At 43.2% G+C, this 16,972-nt stretch overlaps 1 protein-coding gene across 3 annotated transcripts in view; it reads right to left on the bottom strand.

Moving 5' to 3' along the window:
- SUPT6H (SPT6 homolog, histone chaperone and transcription elongation factor) overlaps positions 1-16,870 on the bottom strand; it is a 39,623-nt gene extending 22,753 nt beyond the window's left edge. Inside the window, exons 1-14 of one of the 3 annotated variants that reach the window (XM_044672838.1) lie at positions 16,782-16,870; positions 5,428-5,557; positions 4,637-4,795; positions 4,470-4,543; positions 3,885-4,077; positions 3,285-3,369; positions 2,560-2,833; positions 2,110-2,211; positions 1,678-1,794; positions 1,269-1,358; positions 957-1,099; positions 644-795; positions 435-530; positions 124-253 (exon numbers count right to left, since the gene is read on the bottom strand). In XM_044672838.1, coding sequence (XP_044528773.1) covers positions 124-253; positions 435-530; positions 644-795; positions 957-1,099; positions 1,269-1,358; positions 1,678-1,794; positions 2,110-2,211; positions 2,560-2,833; positions 3,285-3,369; positions 3,885-4,077; positions 4,470-4,543; positions 4,637-4,795; positions 5,428-5,536 — 1,724 coding nt within the window. In that variant the 5' untranslated portion in view covers positions 5,537-5,557; positions 16,782-16,870. Of the gene's footprint in view, positions 1-123; positions 254-434; positions 531-643; positions 796-956; positions 1,100-1,268; positions 1,359-1,677; positions 1,795-2,109; positions 2,212-2,559; positions 2,834-3,284; positions 3,370-3,884; positions 4,078-4,469; positions 4,544-4,636; positions 4,796-5,427; positions 5,558-8,895; positions 8,973-16,781 lie in introns of those variants that run through there. The other 2 variants (XM_044672840.1, XM_044672839.1) reach the window with 2 other exon arrangements.
- Positions 16,871-16,972: the final 102 nt, after the last annotated feature.

Here is a 16,972-nt window from a genome sequence, read left to right as displayed (position 1 = left end):
TAATTTAGAAACAAGGCTGACTGAATTGCCTAAAGTCCTATGGCCAAGGTAGAGTAAATCCTGGAATCTAACTGTCCCCTTACCATCCCACCCTCCCAACCAGAGCACCACCTTTCAGTTCACCTGCACACATAGTCTTTTGCCAGCTCCAGGGGCTCAGCAGGAAACTGCTCTGTTTCATGCCTCTGATAGCTGTCCCGGAGGTTCTCCCCAAACTGTTCTGGGGTGAGCCCAAACTTCTTGGCCAGGCCATCTAAAGAAAAGGGGGAGAACTAAGTAGGTAAGACATCATCTAGAAGAGAGAATCCATTTTGCTTCTTCAGATTCTGGCAGTAAGATCCCCAAGTCAATCAGAGAACCTTGCAGAAAGCAAAGAGTTCACTCTTGGCACAGCACTAGGAGGAGGAAGAAGAGGAGGAGGAGATGGTTCTAACCTAGGCCAGCACTTTGGCAGATGGTATACATGTCTCGGCGAGAGGCCTGCTTGAGCTCTGGACCTTTCTGCTCATCTTCTACTTCTTCCCCTTCACCTGTCAAAAGGAGACATTTAGAGCATCAGTGCTCAGCTCCCAAAACCCATCCTACCTTCAAGGGGGAGTAGTGCCCAATCCCCATGAGAAGTCCTCCCTGGCCTGGGCCTCACCTTCCTCCTCATCCCCATCTTCCCGGATGCGCTTTAACTTCTTCCGGCTGGCCTTGGCAGCATTCTGCATCTTTGGGATGTCACGCCCATAGTAGAGTAAGAAGTGATTGTACACGTCCTTCAACTCATCCATTGACTGCACATCTTTTAATCTGGAAGGTACAAGGGCCAGAGAGTCACCTCCAAAGGTGACAAAGACAACCCCACCCTGGCAGACTGTGGCAGGTAACACGGCATCAGGGAGAAGTGCCAATCCTGCCAGGTCTTTGAGGAAGCTGGGGATTATCCAGAGGGTGGGAGCTACAGAATCTACCTCTCCATATCTGTGGTGTCCAAAGCCCTGATGCCATCAGCCAGGGGCTTGTCTGGGTCTGCAGATATCTGCTCATACTGATAAGCTTGCATCTTCTCAAAAAGCCGAGTCAAATTCTCTTTTCGAATCTTCAATTGTGTCCACTAAATAAGAAGACAAGAGTTGGCACTCTGACTTGTGTGGGATTGGGTAAGCCCAGTCCTAGGCCCCACATGCTTTGGAGCCTCAATGCTTACTCCCCTGGGACAAGGCCCCAGTGTGTCCAACAGAGAAGTAGAGCCTTTTTCAGGTGGGGGAGTTCCAGTTAGATACCTTTTCATCCCACTGCCACACTCTCCAGAGATCATTTATATGCAGCTCAGGTTCTACATACTCCTTTCGGTAGAAAGCAATGAAAGGTACCTATGAAAGCACAAAACAAAACACTGTTGGCCATCCCCCCACGGTGGGGCCGGCTTGGTTCTTATGAATCTGGGGTGTGGGGGTCCTAAGTGAGCTAGGACAGACTTCACTATTGCTACCTTCAAATAATTTTCACCCAGAGAAGACAGAGGTGGGGTTGGTTTTGCTACTTACCACTAGCACCTCAAAAATTAAACTAGTTTTCCTACCTGCCTCAAAAGCATAAGAAACTAGGCTCCCTCTCACCTTTCTAATAAGAGTTGCTGGTCAATAGGCCATATAGAGGGCAGACTTTTGGCAACAATGACAATCACAATACCTCAAAATGCTGATTGCGGATGAAACCCAGGGCCTCTTTGATCTTCTGAACAGTGCTGGGGCCTTTACGACTGAAACTGTTGACAGGCTGCCCACGGTCCAGGTAATCAGAACTTTCCTGGCATAGGAAAAATATAAAACCAATGAATGATAACTTTGTTCTGGAGAGAATTTGAGTTCACTTTCTGGAGGGAGGGACCAGCTCATTGAACTTCACGCTATGTTCAAAAAAATACATAATATACGTAATGGGTTCCCATGTCCTTCCTATCTAGAGATTTCAACAAAGTCTCTGCCCCACTTCCCACCCTCATACACCCTCACATGTGCCATGTGATCCTGAAATAGGTTATTTGTGCAAAAGTCAAAGGGGGGAGGAAGAGCTTCCTACAAAACTTAGCTAGCCTTCCAGCTAGGACAGGGATATAGGCACCTGGAGAGAAATGGTTGGCGTGGCAAAGGCATTCCTATAGATCCAGTCAGCTTCTTCTTCAAGCTCATCATCTTCAGCTGCCTTAACAGGAATGGAACGCAACTGGGAAGAGAAGATTAATAATGCTTCAACCACCCTCAGCACAGTGTCTGGCAAAGAGTAGGCCCTTAATATGACTGACAGTCATATCCCCCAAAGGCAATGGTGCCTTTGGGAAGATATTATGCCATGTAGAACCTAAGATGGGCACACCTACCTAACTACTGCTCAGCATCAAATCATCTCTCTCCAGTATGTTCTGCACATCTGCCACCCCCCTGGGAGATAAGGTTACGTGGACTGTTCTGGATCAGATTCTCTATTTTCATCTTGTCCTTTGCCCCCTCCCCCCAAGCTGGATAGAGTGGTAAGTAAGATGGAACCCCCCTCAAAGAAAAAAGGCTGAGTCACCTGGAATCTCTCTGGCAGATCAGTAGCTCGGATCTCATTATCCTGGTCTGTTAGGTGGCTGCTCTCCAGCTCACTGGGTTCATACATCTCGAAAATGCTTCGCCGGCTAACCCGCTTTTTGGTGGTCTTTTTGGGCCGCACCCGGATCTCACCTTCAGCTTCATCATCCTCATATTCATATTCCTCTTCCAGTTCCTCATCATACTCATTGTACTTCTCAAACTCATCATAGTCAAAGTCCACCCCAAAGATCTCCTGAGCCTCCTGCAGGGCCCTGTGGATAAGCCAGAAAGCAAGCTCTGGTGAAAGGAAAAAAGTTATACTCCACAATGTTCCTGTATTATGGGCCAAAGATACTAGGAAGCCTAGGAGGGGAAGGATAAACAAATGATCCATATCCACTGGGGGGAAAAGAATTCAGCTGAGGTGTAGTTTTAGACATATTTGCTCATCAAAGGACAGTAACTAGTCTAGAGACAGCTACCAAGACCAAAACTTTATATGAACACAGGAGTAGGTTCCCAGTCTGCTCTGAATGGTCAGCCTTTGCTAAAGCCCTACAGCAATCCTGTTTCCCTTTTAAGGCAAGGAGGTTTGAAGGGAGAGTGGTCATTCTGGGATTTGGTAGTAGCCAATGATGCCACCCTGTCAGACTCCTGTGGAGCTGCCTGTGTTTAATAACCAAGTACTTTCTCACCACCTAAACCAAACCCTACATCACTTACGCATCTGTGTAGCCTGGGAGTTTTTTCCTCCATTTGGGCTTCTTAAGAGGCTGTCCATCATCATCCACTATGAAGTCATCAATATCTGAGCATGGAAGAAAAGTGTCAGAGCTCTTCCCCTACATGCATACCCCTGTGTTTAGAGACCTCCTTGAGTGGGAGAATCTTAATCCTCCTAAGAAAACTATTTCATACATAAAAACTGTCTGTGATAACCTGAGATTTCTAAAGATTAATTGCAAAATGGAGCAAAATTTCAAGGGAAGAATAGGTCTGGCAATATCCTAAAATAAACTTTAAAATCTCTTTTCCCATCTTGCCATTAGTGTACAATCCTGGTGGGAAGCAAAAGATCCTTCTCTCACTAACACAACACATTTTCCTTTTAAGGAGATTTTTTTTGGGGGTAACGTCAGGATTAGGGAGTTTTGTGATAAACAGAACCAGTATTCTGGGGAATAGCCAGCCTCACTGTGAAAAATAGCTAGCTGGAACCCTAGCAGCAGCACCGCCATCCATGTCACTATTGTGGACCACAAAAACAAAATTAACCGGAAACCATTCTTTTCAGAACCAAATTCCTTGATCCATGTCACTTACCTGACTCTTCATCTTCTTCTTCTTCTTCCTCAGGCGCAGTCATAGGGGCTTCTACAGCCTCTTGTCCTTCTTCCCCTTCACCATCTTGAAAGATTTCCTCAGCAATGGCCTCTTTCTCATGCTCCTCCTTCCCATATTCTTCTTCATCATCATCCTCATCATCTGACATTTTCCGCACACGCCTGAACTTTTGCTGAAGGTAGAAGAAGGGTCAATGCTGATTTGACTGAGGATTCTTTCCTCACTTCATATAATAAGTGTTAGGGAGAAAAACTATCTATAATATCTCCCTTTCTTCTTCCTGCCTTTGAGACCTAATTCAAGGAACCTAGTCTCCCTAGAGTCAGTCTGGGATTTCTGAGACCTTTTTCACTATCTGGAAGCACAGTGCTGGGAAACTGAGATTGCCTCCTCTTGGTTCTTTTCATGGCATGGGGCGTAACTGTGTCTCTGAGCCCTGTCCCCACATTCACAAATTTCCTCCATCACTAAAGGCCCAATTAATAGAATTGGATAGGGGGAACATTAATCATACTTTTGCTCTTCCTCCCCTAATTCCAGGAATAGCCATGTTTTTCTACTCACACGTTTGACTTTGACACCCAGGTTCTCTTCAATGAGATCGAAGTCATCATCTTCCAGGCGGTCATCAAAAGCTGCTAAGAGAGAATGGCAAGTGTTCCTCTTGAGGTTGGGTACCTCCCTTTTAAGGCATATGCTCTCCCTGTCTCTACTCTCTATCTTCTACTTACTGCGCTTCCGCTTTTTGTGTCCCACGTCATCCTCAGAATCTCCAGAGTCGCTAGCCTCATCCTCCTCTTCTTCCTCTTCATCATCATCATCATTGATGAAGCCTTTCAAGTTCCCCTGTTCATCCTGGTCATCCAGGTTCTCTTCCTCCTCCTCTTCATCTGCAACAGATATATCATTACTTACCAATGTAAAAGAAACATGCCTGCTATTTATGTAAAAGACTGGGGATTTTGGAACAAGAAAATAATCCCAGACACACAATGCTGCTTTTTTTGTGTCATTGTAGAAAAAGGACAAAATCTCCTTGTTCCCTAATACTAAGTTTTTTGAAAAGATCTTCTCCTCATTAGGGCTATTCTTCTTGCCATAAATAGGAAGAGAAGGTGTTAACCTTTTTGAACAATAGCTCTGATTACACAAATGCCCCATCTGAACATTTTTCTTTTCACAGCCTTGTTTCCACGTCCACACCACTTCCTCCCACTCCCAAAGCATACCTCCCACAGTTTTCCCCTTTCTCTAATTCCCCTGAAGCCAGCCTTTCTGTGGTTTTACTTCATAACTTTCCCCACATGCATGGTTAGGGCCTTTTGAGCTTCCTGAATACAAAGAAGGCCCAACATAACAAGAGGTGGATAAATAGAAACATTGTCAGGTCTTACACACACACACACACACACACACACACACACACACACACACACACACACACACACACGAACAACTTCTAAAATTGGTATCTTGTTTTCAGTGACCTCTGTCCAGGTACTGGATGCTGAGACTCACTCACCATCTTCTTCTTCTTCAACAAACTTCTTGGTGACTCGAGGAACCACCTCTCCCTCGTCATTGTACTCTTCCTCGGACTCCTCTGCCTCGCTCTCCACAAAATCAGACATGGCTGCAGCTGCTCAGAAATGCTTCAAGAAGATTGGATAAAGAGACAAAGACTAAGAACCAGGGATTTTGCCTTCCTGAGGGGTTCTTATACCCAGAGACTAGTCTTAGAAGCTATTTTCAACATTTAGTCCCCACTAAAGTAAACTCTTCCCTGTGGTTAGACTAGTTCTTAGGAACTCACTTAGATGGTGTGGATCCCATTTCTCTTTCTTTTCCCTATGCTTTATTTTGGATTTATAGCTCTATCCTCTTTTTTGCTCCTCTTAGAATTTCCTTAAGAACATGCCTCAATAAAGATTAGTATAAGGATTCCCATCTTATAGATGGACCCCAGCTCCCTTTCCTGTAAAATGATATCTCTTTAATGGTTTCTTCAGGTTCAGTCTCTGTAAAATGAGATGACCTTTCTTTTGTAATTTTAGTTCTCCTCCCCACAGGAGCCTTCTGCTCCAACAAGATTAGTCTAATTAGTGTCTCTCGTTAATTGTCCCCTGTGCATTTCATGCATAGGTTTACCAAGTCCCTACTGACCTACCAAAGGCCTATTATCTTCAATTGAAGCCTACCTTTACCATCACGCACCATCTGATCTCTCTCTCTCTCTCTCTCTCTCTCTCTCTCTCTCTCTCTCTCTCTCATCCCTAAAATACTTGCTAACTATTCCACTTCTTAAAAAAAAATTGATCAAAGGCCTCCTACCCACAGTATATTTACTTTGGTAAGCACTAAAAGTACAAAAAAAAATAAAAATAAAAAACAAACCATCACATAGCCCTTGCCCCTAAGAAGCTTAAAATTTATTGATGAGTTATGGCAAATACATAAGACAAAGTATTTAGAAAGTTCAAAGGAAAGATTATTCTAAATCTGAGAAGATAGATGAGATCATAAAGGTAAAACTACGGGAGGAGATGGGGAAGGGTTTTCAGAAAAGGATGAATATGAACTGGACCTGAAAGGTCAGATAAGTTTTTGTTTTGTTTTTTAAACAGGTAGGATAGGAAGCCAATCTGAGCACAGGGAAATGTGAGGTGGGTAAGAGGTAGGAAAGCACAGGAAGTATTTTGTGTGATTTAGTGCCAAGAATAAACAGGAAGTTATATTTGGTTGCAGTTAGAGGAAAGCTTTTTCAATGCCAAGCTAGGAGCCTGGGCTTTATTTGGCAGGGAATGGGGAACCATGGAAGACTCTAAGGCATTAGAACTTTAGATAAATTGTGAACAAAAACAATCAGGCACTTGTTGGATAGATTCAAGGGGAACTAGGGTTAAAGAGGGAAGCTTTGAAGTAGAGAGATAAACTCAAGGCTTGTATTGTTGCCTAGTTTGTGTATGTTTTGTCTTCCCAACTAAACTAACCGCAGTGGGGACAGTGTCCAATACTTTTTGTATCCCTCAGCTCTTAGCACAGTGCTACTTACTTAATGGGTTCTCAATATATTCTTACACTATACAATCCAGCTTTATGTCCTTTATTTTCTGGCCATCAGGAAACATTGGGGCACTAAAGTAATACTCACTATTTAATTGACAAGTTAACTTTGATTTATACCATATCAATTTCCAGTCAAAACAAAGTAAATAATTCACAGGTAGGAAGGTAGGGGCTTAAAAAATACTCCTTCTGTTTCCTGGAAACATAACAGAAAAATAAAAATGAAAATCTGGCCCTACGGACCTCGTGACTGGTAGAGGTGGCCCTCAATCTCAATCTCAGAATTAATCTCTAAAGTGCTTACAACTGTCAACCTACATAGAATAACCATTCTGAGGCCATCATGTGATTTCTAATCAACATAACATTACAAGTCTTAGTTCCTGCAAGACTGATTACAGTAAAAAAACAAAACTTAAAATTTTATATATCATTATATGATAACATCATGGAACACTACCACCTCAAAGAATCAAAACTGACACAAGAGAAACATATATAATAGATATAAACTGGCTATATGTAGTATATTACCAGTGATGAATTGCACGTACAAAAATGGCCAAAAATAGGGATACTGAAAGGAGGGTCTTGGGTTCAAATTTTGCCTCAGACACTTTCTAGGTGTGTGACTCTAGGCAAGTTACTTAACCCTCATTGTCTAGCCTTACCATGCTTCAGTCTTAAAACAAATATATAGTACTGATTCTATGATAGAAGGTAAAAGTTATTTAAAAATGCCCTTTCCCCAAAAAAGTTATTTTCAAAAAGGAGATAACCTGGTGTCAAGATAAAAGCAAAGGTTAACAAATGGAAAGGTCAATTAATGCACGGTGACCCAAGATGACTAGAAAGATTTTGACAAAGGCCTCTAGCACACTAAGTAGCTCTTCTGTGGAGGCCCCACAGATTGAGAGATAATGAATAGTTTATACTCAAAGGTGCTTTTGGAGAAAGCAAGCATACGGATGATATCATGGATCCCCCCCAAATATGGAAGTTTCAGAGAGCCTTAAGAGAGATTCAGACTGGCACAGCACCCCAACTAAATTCTGAAGGACTAAGTTGAAAATCAATATACAAGTGTATACATTTAGTGAGATGGAGGAAAGAGGCAAAGACATGGCCAAATCCTTAGTGGCTGAGTCTTCACCAGAGCTTGAAAGCAACCATAAAACTCAATGCTGCCTCTCCCCCCAACTCCAAAGGCCTTTCCCTGATCATTCCTTTCAGTTCCAGCAATGTACCTGTTTCCAACTGCTCCTAAAGCCAAGGTCATCTGGCTTTGGGATTGCCACCACAGGGGGCTATGAAACTTCTTCCAACCACATTTGGGGTTTCTAATTATAACTCCTTCAGTACAGAATCTCACCATTAAAAATAGTTTTGGATATGACGGCCCTCACACATAGCCTGCTGTGACTAGGCCCATCAATCTCTCAGAGTTTAGCTCTGAAAGCTCAGTATTTTATAGATTTCAGACACTGACGGGACAGATATGGATATAAGTAGCCTCTCTTTGAGTAGTTCAAATCTGGAAGTTGTAGGGGGGAAAAAGGGGTTTTATGGGTTCAATATATTAAAAGATGGTCACCAGAGGATTGAACTATTATCAATCCTCAATTAAGAATAATCTCAAGTCAAAATTGACTTTTATGGAAGTGTATTTACAATTAAGAAGAGAGAGGAAATAAGGAAATAAGAATCTAACACAGTAGGTAATTTATTACAATCCTCTAATTAATCAAAGTAAATCTAATTAATTCTCAGCCAAGAGTCAGAGGGCCAGAATTTCAGAGGTGAATGGAGCAAAAATTCATTCAGAGTCTATATAAAAGAATTTTCTTAAGAGTTGTTCAGGAAGATTCAATCAGTCTTTAACTCACCACGTAGAATTCAAAGAAGATTTTTAAAGCAGTCTTACCAAGGTCTCAACACTCCTTCATGGACCAGAAGAGCTCCTTCATCAGCCACCTTCTTCACCAGAAGACCACTGCTGACTGAGGACCTTCTCCTTTTAAAGGGGTCACTTATACGTCACTTCCTGTGCCTCCCTCCTAATTTGCATGTCCAATCACAGCTTCCAAATTGTCCAGCACTGTCCAGGGGATGGTCTTTGTGGGAACTAGTTCGCACCTTCTGGAGGTGTGAATGCTCATCAAAAAGGTTCACACTTTCTGAGGGTGTGAACAAGTTTCTGACTGTTAGAAAAGAGTGGAAGTCTCCAATTATCTTGTTGGCTTCTCACCTAGCACTAGGTAGGGTGTGAATTCACTAAGTGGTTTTCAAGCTTCTCCCACCTAGTTCAAGCTCTGGTTGACAACCAAAGTGTTAACTCCAACTAGGCAAAAAGAACAAAGGATTCCCTTTTCTCAAGTGTGAACTCAAGATAACCAAGAATTCCCTTTTACAAGATACAAAGCAACCTTCCCAAGCAATTATATACTTTCCCTACAATTGGCATGGCAGAGGAGAGAGAATAATAGACTTCAGTCAGGAAGATTTGGAATTGAATCTAACCTTCTTAAAAACCTTTACCTTCAGTCTTAGTATCAATTCTAAGAGAGAAGAGCAATAATAAGGGGGATCGGAAATCAGGGTTAATGATTTGCCCACGGTCACACAGCTAGGTCAAATCCAACTTTTATCACTTACTGTGGTGAGGATCAAATAAGACTATTTATTATTTACTACTATTATCAAATAAATGTCTAAAGCACTTTGCAAACCTTAAAGTGTAAAGAGTTATTAACCCTTGTTCTCCAGATGAGCCATAAAGCACAGAGCCTTTAACTAGGCTGCCTTGTCAAGCAAAGGAGGGATACCCCCAACTTTGCTCTGGCCAAGGCTATCCCTCTACAGTTCACCAAAACAATATTGACCTGCCTGATCTCATGTCCAAAGACACACAGGAGGGACTGGAGAAGTATCTCTGCCAAGTGGACAATGTGGGGCTTCCTCCTCAAATGTAGCTTAAGGATTAAAAAATTTTACAGAGAGTACCCACTTTGATCCAATTTTCCTCATGGTCAGGGCATTTGAGTGAAATGTACAATAGAGGCAGGCAAGAGGGTGTCTATGAGGTAGTAGATGAACAAGAAGCAGCTCGATGGTGGTTACCATGACTTTCTCTGGGAAGGCAGGAAAGGAAAGGGAATTCAGATCAGGTTGCCACAGGGGAAACTCACAGCTGCTCCTACTCCCAACCAGAGGAGATGAGGAGGTAATTAAAGGGAAGGTTTGAGGAAGAGTCCAAAGGTGAAACAAGTGAGAAGAGGTCAAGATTGACCCATTCACCTGCTTTCTATCCACTTGCCACCAAACCAAATCTGCAGACTATCCCAGTAGCTTCCAAGTTTTGCATTTCACAAACAAGGATCTACTGCAGCAGGTCAAAGTCCTGCTGAAAAACCAGACTTTCTGGAGCTTCCAGGCTCCTCCTTTTAACTTTATCTCTGGCAAAGAATAGCACAGCAGCCAGCAATAGGGGAGTGGGAGGGGTTTCATTTAGAGGCTGGTTAACAATGACAATTCTTTATGATTCAAACTAATTGGTTGGGGTGGGGGGTAGAGAAACCTCAAATCTCAAAATTTATTTTCAAAACCAACTTTGATCTTGTAGTCCAGATACATCTTTCCTTAGTAACTGTTAAAGTAAAAATATGGGCTGATGAGCACTATTTTCCTAATGGATATGTTACCACCAAAGGGTGGGCGGCAGAGAGGAAAAGGAAGAGATAAAGGAGACCCAGTTAGTTAGATATCCCTAAAACAAATGCACATACACATTATGTGCAAAATTCAAGAGTCAGGCCTAGAGATGGGAGGTTCTAGGTTCAAATATGGCCTTTGACACTTCCCAGCTGTGTGACCCTGGGCAAGTCACTTAACCCCCATTGCCTAGCCCTTAATGCTCTTCTGCCTTGGAACCAATACATAGTATTGATTCCAAGAGGAAGGTAAGGGTTTTAAAAAAAATTTCAAGACCCAGTAGCAAGAATTCCTCTCCACCCAGTTAAAACAAGTTTACCAGGTAATCTTCCCTTCCTTTCACTTGTTCCTCCACATCCCTCCCTTTTCTCCTGATTTATCCCTGTCCAAACTATATCTTGACCATTTCAGTGATGCGACAGCTACCTTCTGGAATCCCTCAGTCCCCTGATATTTGGATGTTCTCCACCGGCCTTTCTTAATCCTGGGTAAACCTACCATCCTTGTTATAAAATGGTGCTGATTTTTAACACCTATTTGTTGTTACATAATGACAGCTGAACCCTTACCATTACTAATATTTGCCTTTCTGAGCACTCTTCTCATGGCCTCAGCCTTGTCCCAGGATGCTCACAACAGATGACCACTCCTTCACACCTCTAAACTCTTATGTCCTTTTCTCTTCTAGCCCCTACCCCAATTCTTCCCACCTTTCTACAGGACCTGGTTGAATCGCTCCTCCCCTTCTTCTCTTCAGCCTCTTCCATATTTCCTTGCTCCCTCTCTCATTTGTTTAGACTCAACTTTGGATAACTAAAAATCCTTCCCTGATTCTTTCACCCCTTAAAATACAGTTCAACCTCGTTGCCCCAATATGGAGGTCCAGACTCACATCTCAAGCTATTTGCAAAACATCCGTATTTCTCCGAGTAAAATATGAGCCCCTTAAGGGCAAACTAGTTTTCATATTTGCATTCCTAGAATCTAGTACTGTACTTTGCACAAAGCAGGCAAAGTTGACTGAACATTCCACCAACAAACCAAACTCAACACACCTAAAACCAAGTTTATTTGGCTTCAACCTCTTTTCCAGTCTTCTTTCACTTCATTTCCCTGGCCAAACTGGCACACTAGCAATTTCTCTGAATTCCTTCTCCTGCCTCCATACCCTTTATAGATTGTCCTCTCCACTGGAGAAGGTTCATCTCAGGTGTCATCTCCCTTGGGGAAACTTTTCCTGATTCCCCCAGTTGTTGGTGCTGTCTCCTTGCATCACAGGTAAATTCAATTTAATGTTGTCTGCATTTTGTATCCTTCTGGTAGAACGGAAGTGCTTTAAGGACTTGGTGTTCCTAGTATACCAGCTTGCACATATTAGGCATAAATTCTTATCTAATTTAATTGAATTATTTACTTTTGCCTAATGCTCCTTTCCTGTTTCTGTCAGTGGGACTACCATTCATCTTTTTTCTTCTATGTTCAATAAATTTAGGGTTATTTGTTTATCTCCCTCCATCAGTGATCATCCCTCCCCGCCACCCCTCCAAACAGTAGCTAAGTTCATCATTTCTAAGTTTCTACTAACACCATCCTAGTCCAGGTTCTCACAGCTCTCAGGCTAGACACTAGCCTTCCAACTGGCCATCAGGCCTCCAGTTCACCCCCTATCCCTTATATATCCCAATATTACATCACAATGTTGCCAGGAGAATAATTTCCTTGTGAAACTGCCTACCAAATAAATTTTAATCCGTTCTGCCTGGCATCCAGAGCTCTCCATAAGCTAGCAGCACCTTATCTTATTACTCAACAGTACATCTGTAATGCTTTAATCTAGACTGCTTATCATCTAATAAACTTCCCATGCTGTTCTGCCCTCATGCCTTTACCCACATTATTCCCTGTACAGGGAATAACACTTCATTCTACTTCTGCCTTTTAAAATTTTGCCCACTCTTTAAGCTCAATTGCCACCCCCTTCATCCTTGATTTTCCTGGGATGGAATGATTCTTACCTTCCCCTTTAGTAAAAAGGTGTCCTGACCTGACTTCTTAGTCATTTAATTTCTCTCTATATGAAACCATTTGGTATGTACAGCAATCAACAAGTATTTATTAGGCACATATCATGTGGGGTGCTAGAAGCTGGGACTAGAACATTCTTTTACTAGAGAGTGATCTCCATGAAGGTAGGGACCATTCATTTCTCTATTTTTCCCAGTGCCTACTACTATGCTCTGCTCTGCTAACAATTTGCTTAAAAGTAGACACTAAATAAATGTTTGCTGACAAGAAGTCACAGGAGACAGTTTAACACTCTCCATGGAATGAGGTGGGACATCACATACTGGACCAACATTCATATTCCACTTCAAGGTAATTACTTTACATTTGGAGATCTTGTTATTGGCAGAACAGAAACTCCAGAGGGAAGAATTGCTTTTGTCTTTTAGCTACACAGCCCAGCTAATTGTCTTGCAAACAGCAGCTTAATAAATTTTGAAATGTAAAAATTCGAAAGAATACCCTACTCTCATTAGTTGGGCTGAACAATTCATTTTAGAAAGAGTGTGAGCTTCCCATTAGATCTACACCAAAAACCTTTCAAGGTAGGTAAAGCAAAGGAATGGCACTCCCCATTTTATTGAGAACGAAAATAAGCTCAAGAAATGTTACCAACTTGTCTGAGACCACAGAGCTAGAACAGAAATTCTGCCTGGAAGTCAAAGACACTAGAAGTTACTAATTCCAATTATACTTTCTAGCTGACATAGCCCTAGGAGATTTATCCAAACAATATCAATAATGAGAAAGATCAGCAAAATGACTAAGTTAGCTTAGTGCCCAGCATAAAAAGATGGAGATATTTTATCAAATCTAAATTTAGCTCAAAATTCTTAACAAAAAAATCTGAGTAGTATTATCAGCAATCAACTGAAATGGCTGTTTAAGCCATTTCCTAAGACCCAACTAATTTCAGTCCTAAAGATTGGAATGTCCTCAGTTAATATGGCACAGACTCAGAAACACACAGGACAGACCCAGAAATTATGGTTGAATCTTGCCAGGATACAGAATTAAGCTAGCAGTATGAAGTCCAGGACAAGTAGAAGTCTCTCAGACTAGTACTAGTTTAGGTAGAATGCCTCCTTAAAGCATACACATAGATTCCAAAAGGAAACAGTACTAGAGTTAATGCAATCCTTTGCAAATAGATAACTCAAACCAATGGTAATTATTTCCATCATCCCAGTCATTTGGCTGAACATGTCCTCTTCACATCAAACATTTGTTCTGGAACCAGGATAGCCAGAGAACAGAGATACACCTTAATAATATAGTAACAGTTTCAGATAAGTATGGGAACAATGTTTTCCCGGAAGAGTTGGCTTAAGCTGTATATTCTTTCCACATTCCCCCAGGGCTTTTAGTGCCTCTATAACTACTCCCTCTCACAGAAATAATGACAAACTCCCAAGGTGATGCCTCTAGGTATCTGGGGCAGCTCACAGAAATAAAAATCAGTAGAAAGGGCAGGAATGGCACATTATGAACATGGACATACTATTGGAGGGTATGGGTCCAAATCTTGGCTCTACCACTTATCTGGAACTTTGGCAGCTGTCCCACCCTCCCTACCCTGACATTGCCTTCTCTTTCTCTCAAAAACCTGGGCTCTCCCCCTCTAGTCAAGGCTAGAAGTGAATTGACCATTTAGGGTCTGATCCCATCCAGTGTCATGGAAGTTTTAACCTGCTCCTTTTCTGACTTGGGACAGATCACCCTTCTTTAAGCAGCCCAGTGGTCCCTTGCTCAGAGGGGCTTGCCATATCAAAGCCAAATTCAATGCCAGATAGCCTGCTGCAATTTTGAGCCCCATGCTCAAAAGATCCAGTCTCCCAAATAGATGGGATTACAGGCACAGAACATCATCACAGGTCAATAAGTTCTTAAATGTCAATGCCATTCTCTCCTTCTTAAGCTACCAGAAACACCTGACACTATCGATCACCTCTTTTGAAAGGTTTTTATGACTCAGCTGTCTTGGTTCTCCTCTCTATCCAACAACTGCTTCTTGTCTCCTTTGCTAGATCTTCATTCAGGTCATGCACACTGTTGAGTTTCCCACAACAGTTTGTCCTGAATCCCTTTCTTTTCTTCCTCTATTCTTTCTCCTTTGGTGATTTCATTTGCATCTTATACAGATTTCTATACAGATGATTCCTATTTCATATATATATATATTCAACCCTAGTTTCTCAACTGAGCTAACCACCCATTTCCACCTAGTCTTGGATATCTAGGGATGTGGCAAAGATATCTCAAACACAAAAACAAAACATAATCCAGAGTATTTTTCCCCTGGGAGGATAAATTCCCTCCCAGTCACCCAGATCCACAATCTCACTTAGCCTACATATATAATACATCCCCAAATCTTGTTTTTTACTTTTCTAACATGCATCACACATTTCCCCTATAAGTCCTCTTCTCTCCACTGTCTCAGTCACAACTCTAGTTTAGGCCTTCTTCTCTGCACTACAGCAACAACCTTCTAAACAGGTCTCTCTGCCTCAAATCTCTTCCTACTCCAATGCATCCTCAGCTGCCAAAGTGAGACTATACCACTCTAAACAAACTCCCTATTACCTCCAAGATTAAGTAGAAAGTCTTCTGATAATTGAAAGCTTTTCATGAGCTGGCTCTTTCCTACCTTTTCCTCCAAGGATTTTATGTTCTACCCAGCCACACTGCCCTACTTATAATTCCTTGGAACAAATCATTCAATTTTCCATCTCCCCCATGGGAGGCAATGGTTGATCCCCAGGCCTGGAATGCTCTGGCTCATCTCTTCCTCCTAATGTCCTTCAAGGTGAAGCTCAAATCCCAGGTTTTGAAGGCCTTTTCCCAGTATTCCCAGCTACTGTAACATTCTATTTCAGATTATGTCTACCCACTCTGAAGTATCTAATTATTTACATGTCGTTTCCCCAATTAAATGCATATTCATGGATGCCAAGGGATTTATTTTCTTGTCTTTCTTTGTATCCCCATTGCACAGCACAGTACTTAGCATATAGTGAGCACTGAATAAATGCTTATTGACACTCTGGCTCTATTTCCTAATCGGTTAAAAAAAAAAAAAGGGGGTGGGGTTGGACTAAACAAATCAAGCCAATAAGCATTTGTTAAGTACCTTCCAGGGGCTCTGGCCCTTCTAGTGTTCCACCAATAAAACATTTGATTTCCCACTTCCAAGTGATTTCCTTGGCTGTATCATTCCTCCCTCTCCCCCAATGTTCCTAGCTCCTATCCTTTAAGTGTCAGCTAAAACCTGCCGGTCTTTCATCTTGATGCTTTCCCTCTTTATCCCAGTTTATCCTGTACATATGGTCTCTCCTATAGATTGGGAGCTCATGGACGGTGGGACTATTTTGTTTTTGGCCTCTCGGTAACTTCAGCGCTGGACTGGTGCCTGGCACACAGTGGGCACTTAATGGATGCCAGGTGCCAGAGAGGGATGATGACGGTATTGGTCAGACGAGGTCCAAGAAGTCCAAACCTGAGATCTGATCCAATTTAAAGGTCCCAGGCTGGCCCCAGACCTACGGGTATGAGGGAGTCACTCTAGGAGGATTCACTGAGAAGCTGATGCGGGAGCTGCGACTATTTGCTTCGGTGGACGCACTGCGGGAGGGTTACAGGCGAAGCCAGAAATATCTCGGGCTGGGGAGGCCCCTCCCCCCCAGCTCTCCGCAGGAGGCCGCTCCCCACCTTCACGAGATCCCCCCTTTCAGGAAGCCGCCCCCTCCCCGCAGGAAGAAGAACCAGGACTGGGCGCCGCCCTGCCTCGCCCTCACTACCCCCCACTACCGTCGGGAGGCTCCTTCTGGGGCTCTCACGGGAGGGGGGACCCCGAAAAATCAACAAGTGGCCGGCGGGGACCAGCTCCGATGAGGGGCGTGTGGGCGGGGGTGAAGGGGAGCCCGGGTACGAAGTCCCCCCCCGGGTCTCAGAGCCCTCAGCCCGGAGACCCACCCTGTCGTGCCACACCCCGAGCCACCCGCGGAGTCCCCCAAGCTCCCGCTCTGGCCTTACCGAGCTCGCTGCAGCGCCGAGCCTCCGAGGAAAATGGAGTCGCAGCTTGGCAGCGCCACCGAAAACGAGTCCGGAGCCCCCACACCGACGTGCCCCCTCCCCGACGTCTGAGGTCACTTCCGGCGCACTGTCACCGAGAGGAGGCAGTCCTTTTCTCCGCCACTCTGAGGGGCGAGGCGGGGCGTTCTCGG

Source organism: Gracilinanus agilis, chromosome 4 (genome assembly GCF_016433145.1).
Source record: "Gracilinanus agilis isolate LMUSP501 chromosome 4, AgileGrace, whole genome shotgun sequence".
Taxonomy (NCBI): Eukaryota; Metazoa; Chordata; class Mammalia; order Didelphimorphia; family Didelphidae; genus Gracilinanus; species Gracilinanus agilis.
The sequence above is the reverse complement of the archived record's forward strand: the minus strand, read 5'-3'. Positions and strand labels throughout refer to the sequence as shown.